At 37.6% G+C, this 11651-nt stretch overlaps 1 protein-coding gene across 2 annotated transcripts in view; it reads right to left on the reverse strand.

Annotated features, from left to right (window-relative positions):
• Positions 1–11651, reverse strand: part of Itprid2 (ITPR interacting domain containing 2) — a 36867-nt gene that overhangs the window by 19695 nt on the left and 5521 nt on the right. For both annotated transcript variants that reach the window (XM_027420081.2, XM_027420080.2), the window contains exons 5-9: positions 10235–10274; positions 10049–10147; positions 8612–8820; positions 7145–7845; positions 1176–1248 (exon numbers count right to left, since the gene is read on the reverse strand). In XM_027420081.2, coding sequence (XP_027275882.1) covers positions 1176–1248; positions 7145–7845; positions 8612–8820; positions 10049–10147; positions 10235–10274 — 1122 coding nt within the window. The remainder of the gene's footprint in view (positions 1–1175; positions 1249–7144; positions 7846–8611; positions 8821–10048; positions 10148–10234; positions 10275–11651) is intronic.

The raw sequence follows: 11651 nt of genomic DNA on the forward strand, positions 1-11651 counted from the left end.
AAGCTCTTTATTGTTCTTTATAAGATACTTATATACAAATATGTTAATAGTTTTGCTTATGTTATTACAAACAGACTGAAGACTGTGAGAGGAAGAAACTCAGATTTGACCCTAAACTGAATACACCTTCCCCATCGATCACAGTTTCCCTAAAAGAACTTAAAACTATTTTACTCTTCTGTTTTATTCTTCTGTGGTGCATGACAAGTTGTTTTGCCCAATATGGCCCTTGCCTATCCACCTAAGACAAAGTCTTACGCATCATTTTACACCTCAGAAACAGATGCAATTATTTATGGTCTTAAGAAAGAAAGAAAAGCCAATGAGAAAGTTCATTTTGTGTCTGACTAGAGCTGCAGTGACTAAGTGCCCCTATTCTTTAACACCATACCACAATGAAAGAAAAGTCACATGCAAACTGTCCCTCAGGAGAAATTTTCAGAGATCAGGAGGACAAACATGTAATTTCCTATTCTAGGACATACATACACATTTTTGTTTTTTTGTTTTTTTTTTTAAAAAGCAGGGTGGCTTGCTATGTGTAAAGTTTTAAAAATAAACAGTCCTACCTTCAGTGGTCATTTAACGTCTTCCTCTTTCTCTAACTATCAAATGCTTGGTAAATCTGAAGTCAGATGGTATTCTCTAGTTCCAAGTCAAAAGTGTGGGGAATGGATGCAAAGGTTCTCTGGTCAATAATTAACGATACAAGAGAAGAGTGGCATCTGGGGCTACTCACCTTTGATCTACACTTTGAATTTATTTAACTTGGTTTAACTATTGTGAGTTTTTGCCAGTTACATCTGACATATTCTACTTACAAGATGTATTTGCATAAAGAACACCCAGACAGAGAACATAAGAGTTTTCAGTCATAACAATGTAAAAGTAGTCTTAATCTGTTTCTGTGCATGTGCAGAGCTGAATAATATTTAAAGCACCCAGAAATATTTAATGAGGTCATTGCAGGATAAACAATCTAGTATTAGTTTATAAGCATAAAAGTCTCCCCTGCATAAAACCCCCACAACAATTAGATGAATGATAACACACCCCAACCTGTACCCTAATCTTTTCACACTTAATGCTATGCACACTGATAGATAAACCCCTTTCCCTCCCAGCTGACAACACAGAGTAATTACAGGGAACTAGTGGGCAGAGGCTCCACTTACCTCTTTTTGACTTGGCAAGACCTAGCTGGCAAGTGGCTGGCACGTGAGGTGCTTCTCCCTCTGTGCTCTGAACCTAAAAGAGAAACTGCTGTGGTTAAGAGAATCTATGACAAAGACCTGAGTATCTCTTAATGGTAATTCATTAAACAAATCAGTGTAACTAAAGGGTACCAAACATCATATAACATTTTACCTCAAAATTGCCAGCATGTGCCACAGCTATATTTTCTGATCTATTTCCCCAAGTGACATGCACTCTCTACCTAGGTAGCTGGGAGAGAAGTTAACACACAAAGCAACTGCACAGACATAATTGTACGAAAACACTACCACACCAGAAAGTTGCCCAAATGTTAAACTTTAAAGTAGTTTCAATCTGAGGAAAAAATGCTAATTTGTGTATCACAGGAAGTGATTACTGGGCCATATTTAATACATAGACTATCATTTTTCCTCAGATTGAAACTATTTGGGCAACGTCCTGTTATAGGCCATCTTTCACCTATGGCAACTTTTCAGAAATGAAGTTATTATATATGCCATTTTCTTACAGTCATGTCTGTGAATGGAAAGGAAATCTTAAAACAACTAAAATAAGCCTTGAAAAGTCTTACCCATATAATCTCTCTAAAAACTCTATTTAATGAAGTACCAAACCTACAAAAGCTGTCTGTCTTTTTCCTACCTGCACAAATATATCATTGTATAGAAAATTTTGATTCTAAATGCCAGCCTCACCCTGTGGACTCACTAGCTAGCTATTCTAATATGACTAACTTGTATCATTTGGAAGAGGCTCAAGTTAATTTCCAACACTTTACCACACAAAAGCAAGCAAAATGGCCAAACTCGAACAAACCACAGAGCAAAAAGTAAACACACACACACACACACACACACACACACACATATACCATACCACACACACACACACACACACACACACACACACACACACACACACACACACACACACAGGCACAAATGCATACATACCACCTCCACAAAGTTTAACAATACTACTACCCTGTGCAGGAATTTTTGAGGTGATGTGACAACTATATGCTGCTTAGTTCCATGAATCTATAGTTATGAGTTGAAGAAACTGAAAGTAGTGACCATTTAACACTGTTCGAAGTATGAGACATATAATGTAAGCTCTACTGTTCTTTGCTACTATTTAAAAATTATATTACAAAGCAGCAGATACAAGTTCAACCGGAAACCCATTGTTTTAAGTGCAAGGGAACAGAACATATTTTCTTTTTATATTCAACAAAAGGCCTATTATTAGCTGCTACTCAGGCCCAACCTAATACAGATTTCTAAAAAACAACCATTAACCAGATTGAAAGAGTACAAAATAAATCCAGATAACTATTTATATTTTAGGAATCTTAGCTTATATACAACAAATTACTATTTCTCACTTTGCAATGTAGGATTAACAAATATTCTATTTCCTTAGAGATAAAAATTAATCGCAAAGTGGTGTGGATTTAAAGAACACACCACCTTCTCTAGCTGTCTATCCTTCATGATGTTATTTTACTGGAAAAAAAATCATTCACTTTCTACTACAAAGCCCTTCATCATTGCACTGACAAAGAGAGGGTCATGTTTATTTGCAAAACTAATGTCAGTAAGTATATTCTCACTCAGCAAATTTTCAGCATTAAGACAGCAAGTGATGACTTATTTCTTAGTTTTTATTATTGGTCACAACTATGCAAAAGTCAGATCTGAGTGGAAAACCAGGGAGCCAATACAGAATGAAGATCTACACAGCAAGCTTTTCTAGTGTTTTGTGGTAAGCTGGTCAGTGCTGCAGGTGATTACATTCTTAAAAATATAATCAAATATAACTGAATCAAATAATAAGTAATAGGTTTCCATCATACAATTCTCTAAACTTTAGGTAGGTTCAAAACTTTCCATAATAAAAGGAAAATAAACAAACAAAAACCACATCAAGCCAAAATAATAAAGTAACTTATTCCTACTGTTCTGGGGACGGCTTTCTGAATCAGTGTCTATCAGCTTTGGTTTCTTGATCATAATATCTTTTGTATTTAGCTCTCACCTAGCCCTTCACCAGGATTAGAACAACACTAATTACTCTTGCCATCGTATACACACTAAATATCAAATAATGCTGAAATGAAATTTAGAGTCTCAGAAATTACAATTATGTGTTGTATCACAAAAAAAGAAAGAATAAAGAAATAATGTTTTGCAAAGAAGTTGCATAGGGCTGTGACAAGAGCTTGAGCTCTTGTCCAGTGATTTCAGTGATCTCCACCCACCTATGTGTTCCATGGTAAGTGTATGGTGCAGTTAAAAGAAACCAGTTCTAAATTCAAAGCTTACTAATGCCATTATAATACTGGCTTCTAAAAATTATCTGGGGTTATTATCTGTTTTTGCAATTACAAAATAAGGGTGAAAACTCTTCAGCCACAGTCCTTAAAACAACCAAAAGTAATTGCAAGTGAACTTTGAAACAAAAAGTAGCAATGACACATGACAGAAGATTCCTCTCCACCTTCCATCACTGACACACACGTATCTCCTGTCCATCTCCCCCTGACATCATAGGGAACGTGACATCCCTTGGAGATGTGGTGAAAGCCACTGCTGGGCAATGGTATCTAAGTGTCAGGAAGGTAGAAGGGCAGGGAAAGGATTGCAAACAACCTCCTAGTCTAGGACTCTGTAATTACTTGTAAGTTACCTTAAAGAAACGAAAACTGCTAAGTTTTAAAACACACAACACACAGTCTGTTTCCACTGTTACGTAATTTTCAAAAAGACTTAAGGTATTTTAGATTAATAAAAAAGCAAGTAACAAACTTAGTGACTATTTGGGATTTAGAACATTAGGACAGATATCAATTGTTAGAATTCATATTCTTATCTTCAGAAACTAGAGTTAGGGATAGGCATGGTGGTACATGCCTGTAATCCCAATATTTGGGAGGATGAAGAGGGAGAATCAATATGAGTTCAGGGTCAATTTTGGCTGCACAGCAAGACCTTGTTTCAAGAAACAAAATTCACAGCCAAATTTTGAGGGCCAAGGAAACAATGTAAGCTGTTCCTTAAATACCTGACTGATTTGGAATCATCTGAATTCAGATGAATAAATAAAATAAACTCTAAAAGTAATAAATTATATTGGCTAAAACCAATAAAAAGTACAAAGACAGGATTAGAAACAGTAACCTTACAAGCTCAAGAAATATTGTGTGTTCACCTAGTAGAAATTACATTTAAATAGTTCATTAACACCATGAGAGGGCCACCTGGCACAGAGAGGAGGGCTTCCAACACTAATACAGACATATCTTATCAACAAAACATGAGCAACTGTTCACTCAGTAGGATCACTTTAACTGAACCATTCAGACTTCTGATGTTCAATTCCTTGGAGTTACTATGCTATATTCAAATAAGCCAACAAAAATTACCCATTCGAACCACTAAGAAAAATCCTCTCCCCATAACTCAACCAAAAAATGAGAATGAATTTAGAATTTCTGGATACTCCGGACATTCTGAATTTTTTTTTTAAGAAGGCAAGCTGACTTAACTAAAACAGCCTGTGGGTTTTTTTTATTGTTTTCTTTTCCTAAATATATGAAATAGACACTTCTCCTAGGCCTGTATCAGTCTGTCTTGTGTTTAACACTCTTCACATTTAAATATCTTTCCTGTTAGGTCCTGGTTACTGTCACTCCTTACCTCCCTCCAGATTCAGCTGATGAGGCTCCCTCGCCCGAAGAACACCACCGAGGGTGGGTAACATTGAGACTGATCGCTTGGAGAGCAGGCTTTCTGAAAGAGCTCTAACCTGTATCTTCTTGCTGCACACACAGGAAAAAGCAGTCTCTACAGGAATCGGATCCCAACCAAAGGGAGTTTCCCAAAGAAGCCGTACAAGTTCCTCTGAAGGGGATGGAATCGGCCTCAGGGGGACTGTTCTTTGTCTGTTAGTATGATTGATATTAAGCTTAAGAGGAAATGAAAACAACACATTTCCCTACTTTATCCATTGTTTTATAAGCTTTCTCTAAAGTTCCCAAAGAAAAAAAGCAGAATTCTAGGTTTTTAATGCATATTTAAATAGATATGAAAAAGCAAGGATTCATTACCCTTCAAATTCCTCTATTTACAACAGACAAAGTTGACAAAATAATTTGTTTATTTATTTGAGAAAATATCTTAATTATGTAAACCAGGCTACTAGCCTAGAATTTGCTATGAAGCTTCATCTTGCCTCAAACTCATGGTCATCCTGCCTCAGCCCTCTGGATGCTACAAACATACAGCACCATTCCTAGTGACACACACACACACACACACACACACACCAAATATCTAATATTCCTTTAACTTATGTAATCTTACACTTCACCAAAAGGTTCACATTTTGTCATTAGCTGGTTTTGCCAGCAGAGGGAGCAAATGAAAAGGGTCTATGAGGAAAGGAAACTGCCACCAAACTGCATCTACCATTTTCAGGTGTTAGGGACCTTCGGTGAATGCTATCAGAACCCTTTCAGAGAACTTCCCCTTACACTTTTGCTTAGAACTCATGAATTCTTGAAAATCCCAGACATCACAAAGAAGACACAGCCAACCTACTGTTGTCCAAACTAAGTCAACATGAAATTTTCAGCTACCGCATTCTTTGGAAGGGTTTGTATATTACAGTACGGTGCTCAAGTGTGGAAGCTGTGGGATCTACTCGGCACAGAAGGGAGGGCCCAGGGAAGGGTTTGACTAGACTTAGTAGTTAGGACTAGTTAGACCACAACAGCATCCCACAGGAATCAATAGGACAGAGGTGGAGGTTGTAAAGCAACCATCCTAATCCTCTTCCATGCTTATTCTACTACGGCATCAATTCTTCAGTAATTAAGAAATGGAAAGATAAACTACAGAAAGAGGTAGCCTACAAGAAAAATGTACAATATTCCAATGAGCTTCTTCTACCCCTTTCATTTTACTCTTTAGCCATAATTAACACATAAAAATTCCAAAAATCAAACCAAAACACAGCTCACCCAGCAACTGAAATTGTGAAATAAGTAAAGAATATTCTCTAATGTGACTGATATAAAGCTCAGCTAAGAGGACATTCTGGGCACCATTCCTTACCTGGGAAAGGTGATTCTAAAGCTAGTTGAGCAAATTTACCAAGGCAAATCTTTTACATTTTTAATTGGAAAATTGTGTATTGTATTATGCATAGCCACAACTCTTTATACCTAAGTTTCTTCCTGTGTAGTATGAGATAGCTATTTCCATGCGGTATCCTCAGGCCAAGCAGCAGTCCCTCCCACAGGGCAGGTGCCTGCCCTGAACCACATAGCCATCAGTCCCTACCGTCTAGGAGGAGCTCTAGATGAACCTCATTAGTATTTTCCCTCCTGAATTCAAATTCTACACTAACTGGCAGGAAAGTCAATTAGTAAAATAAAGTCACCATATGTTGATCTGGCTTACAAAACCCCACCCTGCAGCCTTCCAGAGCCCGCACTCTCAGGCACACACCATCACCATTATCTGTTCACAAGCTGTCTTCAACCTCAACGTGGTCACCGGGACCCTTTAAGAATAAACCACACATCTGTTTGATTTCTGCATTTTCACTATAATGCAATACTGATTTGGGTTTGCATATACACTCTCTAGGCTCTCTCTGACACCAAAATCTTAGGCTTGAGGAAAAAATGGCTGCAGATAACATGTCACCTGGAAGATGACAATCTAAACTGAGGAGCTTCATAGCACACCATTCTGCAACCAACTCTTGTTTGTGAAGCACAACACAGGAAGTCAACACAAGGGTGAGATTCCATAGTTATGGATCTGTTAGCAGCCTTCCATTTCACAGACACTTTCTGGGGCTTTTCTTCCTGGCTCTCTACTTTAAAGGTAGTCCCAGTGCATCTTTTACCTACCTCTTCCATTTCGAAGGAGTCTTTCTGCTGCGTCATTATATTTCTTAGGAATGGGATTGTCAGTGGTGCACAGGGCTCTCTTTCACTTGAGGACGCATGGGTATGTCTCAGCTCACTGCTGCTCTCCAGCTCGCAGTGGCTAGACATGTTGACATCACAACCTAAGTCAGACTCTGGGACAAGAGACTTCTGGAGCAGTTTGTTTTCCTGACTTTGAGTTTCTTTGCTTTGTTCACTTTCTATTTTGTGGCTAATGTTACCAACTGCTTCATCAGAAAGTCTGTCGGCATCAACACTGTCTGTGATGGTCGATGAACTACCTGAGACTTCTTCTGTAACTGTAGCCAGCATAGAAGAGGACTCCTTCTTCTTCATAACTTTCTGCAGCTTGGGATCATTCTTGCCACCATTGTCATCAGCCAGTGAAATGCTTAGACTCTTTCCTTTCTCACCAGCAGGGGAAGGGCCCCCTTCTCCTTTCTCTGTTTTATCAACACATAAGTTTAGTTTGGATAGTGTTTTCATCAGACGGTTTGCAGTGTTGCTTCGAGTTAGAGGAGGAGGGGAATCTGTTGCCTCTTTGGTGGAAGTCACTGAAGACATACTTCCAATTCTCTGCAGGGGTGTCCCAGAGACTTGGGAATATAAAGAAGAAAATGCATTGGCCACAGTAGTAAGCACTTCAATTTGACGAAAACGGCCTAGGAAAGGAAAAAAAGAAATTATATGCTTATGTTATATGTACATATAGTAAACAAATTCTATTTTTATAAGTACATACAGTAAACACATGCTATTTAGAATTCTAGTAACTGAATTTAGATCCAAATATCATGAAAGCATATTTTTCCTAAGTGAACATTTAAATTTCTACATTCACAGAATAGGGAGGAAGATTTTTACTGTGAACATTAGAATTTATACTTTAAAAAATTAGAAATAAGCACAAAAATAATAATACTGAACATAAGACAACTAGCTATTGACCTCTAGTTATGACTCATTGTTTGGTCATGGACTCCATTAAGACTCTTCCAAATGCCTTCCAAAGAAAACACATAGGCATATATTTTATACTGATCCAGAAAACCTTGAAGGAATCCTGTTTTGACACACTATTTAACAGAGAAGAAAGAAGCAGGGACAGAGGTAAAAAGGACCCAACTGCTCAGAAAAGCACCTGAAATGGATTGAGTTTTCATTTAAAATTAACAGACCCCTCCCCTACTTCTTCCTTTCTAGAACAAATGTAATTTGGACATAAATAAAAGGTTCAGCAAATAAATTGTAATGAGTTAATGAGGAAGGAGAGATGGAATAACTTCTATAAATAGAGTAATTAATCCAGAGTGTATAAAAGAGCTATTCTAATATTAACCTTATTTTTAAAATGTCAGGTGCTAAAACAAAGACCATCTGGCCTAGATGTTAAATTTTAAAAACAATACACTAACATCAAACTCTTACTTGTCAAAGCATAATTTGGGTTCTCTACTTCCATTCGTTGCATTTGTGCACTCAAAAATACTTTAATGTCTATGCCTCTGGCAAAAGATGATGAATTAAAAAATCTGGAAGGGATTTTGGAAGCAATATCTGGTTCATCTCGTCCAAATCCAAGATTATACAGAATTTCTTCAGGATCTTCTTCATAAAGCTCCAGCAGTTCTGAAACACTACAACAAATGGAGACGAACACAAAGATGTAAACTGTGCTTATAGTCTACATTGCATTGTCGGGAAATCCGCAGTCCCCTCTTCATTCCTCTTAGATTTTGTTCTTTACTCCAATATTTCTTTCAGCATCTTCCAATCCTGTGCACTCATTGAATATACATCCCTCAGAAGGGACACATAGGTGCATTTTCTCAGGGTGCTAGTGTTGGAAAAACAGAAATGCAAATGCTAACACCTAATCCCACAAACAAACAGACACTCTAAGGGATTCCTCACCTTATTTTCTTGGTCATTTTTAAGAGATTCTCCAGTAAAGCAATTCAGCTCCAAAAGACCAAGCATGATAAAGAAAGAATGAATTGAAGGACAGATGAAAAGGGAAAACATCTCAGGAAGTTGGTACAGCTTCGGTACTGAGGAGCCAGCTGTGACACATAAGCTTGGCAGACATTTTTTATCTTAGAAGAAGCAATGAAGGAGACACACTGGGGAAGAAAGCAGGGGAGGAGCCTCCAGCTCTTCTCTGCCCATAGTCACTCAGGAAGGGGGAGGAATAAGGTGAGTGGGATATGGGTTACATAAAGGGAAGCTTGTGCTCTCAATCTGCTGGGAGTTCAACACTTATCATACCCTCTCACTCCAGTGATAATCCAAGCTTTCTGAGGCTCATTGAGGAACCAGGAACATTAGAGAGGGAACTCACAAAGAGGACCTTATATCTGCTTCAAAGAAAAGTGCCTAGGCTGTGACACAGTAATTTGTACAGCAATTTGAAAACTGGTTCCACAGGCCCACGCAGTGGATTTAATACACATTTTAAAGATTGGTTGAACACACTGAAAACAAATTTAGCCTTAAATATCAAGCTGCCAATTAAGGAGGTTTATGCTGATTTCTAAGCCAGAGTTACTCAAGGCTCTCACAGAGCAGGGAGTTTGGGTTGTTTCCAAGTAGAAGTTACTCCAATATGGAGTTTCTCTTTCAGGATGCTCACAGAGCTTTAGTCACTCATTACTAGAGGACAGCACTGTTATAAACATAGCTACTGCTTTTTATTTGCTTAGTTACAGGTGTTCTTGGTTTTTACATAATAAGCTCCTGTAAGTTGCAACAGTTAGAAAACACTTTGGGTTCCCTTTGATTCACACTCTCAGCATCAAATCCCAGAACAATGGAAGGTGACAGGTCCCCTTAACACCATGTAATCCCAGCCTGATCAGGACTCACCTTGACACTGTACCACTGCTTTTTCCAGACCCAGTAGAATTCATACTTCTCCCTTTCTGATGAAACTGTAGTCTTCTCTCTTTGGCCAAGATATTGTTGCTATAAATATAGTAAGACACTTTAAAACTTGATTTTCTATAACCCGTTTTCACTTTTAGGAAGAAGCAGAACCACACAGGTACATACCAGTTTTCAGCTTGAACATCAGGTTCATGTAGGTGATTGGCTACAAATAAAAGATAAATAAATGGAGAGCACAGTTGTTAGAAGGACAATGGCCCAATTATGGAGAAGACAGGTTATCTATATTGTCACAGTTGGCTTGTTAAATGTCCACTATGGAAACTACTTTAGAGAGAGGCCAGAAGTGGACTCGAAGCTTTTGGAAATTGCTTGTACTTTCTGGCAACCTCCAAATGTAAAACTACTCCTATTTGAGTGTTTAAAGGTAAAAAGATGTATAAATAATCGATTAAATTTCTGGACCAGGTTGAAGAGTAACCAGGAAGATAAACAGCATATGCTGGTGTATGTAGTGCTATTAAATTTCAAAGTTGTCAGTCAAGAACATCATAAAGGTAAATGTGAATGGGCACCATTAAGTAGAACCACAATATTCACCTATTTCTTATGTGTTTTTAACGTTAGTGCCAGTCTTTAGTACATACGCTTTTCCATGTAACGTTTCCTGTAAAAACTTCCTCTCAACTTTATCCTAGATTAACAAGGTCAAAGCAAATAGAAGCCAATATTTAGATTTAACGTTGTTATTTATAGAAAAATAAAACAAAGGCATTAATAACAAAAATGTCCACCTCAGCAGTGACTTTTCATTTCTGATGTACAAAATGGTGAGAATTGGTTTTGCTTCTTTGTACATCCTAGCGATAATATTGTTTGATATCATGGCCCAGGCAGATATCAAAACATCCAAAGCTGTTTACACCGATGCTGAAAAGCATCTTCATAAGGTGCTAATGATATTGATAAGAGCACTGACTTGAAAGAAGAGAGTTAAAGTTTTTATTTATTCTTGAAAAATACATTGACAGAGATAATGAACATATATCTATTCTAAACTTTCTGAATGTTCTAATGCTAGAATGTTCTAAATAAGTAACTCAGCTTATAAACAGAGGTAAAGTACCAAAGAATCAAAGATACTGAATGCAGTGGACAAACTTACTCTTCATCAGCTTCTACTTTTTAAGCATTTAATAGAAACCTTTACTTCTTTGTAAGAGCTACCAATAACCTATTCTACCTAACAAAATAAGACAAAATCAATGTAGATTTAAGCGTGGTGGCTCACATCTGCAACCCCAGCACAAGGAGGCAAAAGCCAAACAACTATGAACTGGAGGTCAGTCTGGGGCTACATGAGGAATTCAAGGCCACTTTGCCTAGTAGTAAAAAACCTGTCTCAAAACAAAGTAAAAGCCCTACCTTTTATAATAACAACAAAAGAGTTTTAAAAAGAGAAACCTAACTTTTCACACTGAGAAGCTTTATTGGGAACCTACAAAGAATTTAATGACATGCTTTTACAGTGCTAAGCACCCTGAAACAGGCGCCAGCATATGATCTAGCTTCTAACTCTATT

Source organism: Cricetulus griseus, chromosome 6, assembly GCF_003668045.3.
Source record: "Cricetulus griseus strain 17A/GY chromosome 6, alternate assembly CriGri-PICRH-1.0, whole genome shotgun sequence".
Classification (NCBI taxonomy): Eukaryota; Metazoa; Chordata; class Mammalia; order Rodentia; family Cricetidae; genus Cricetulus; species Cricetulus griseus.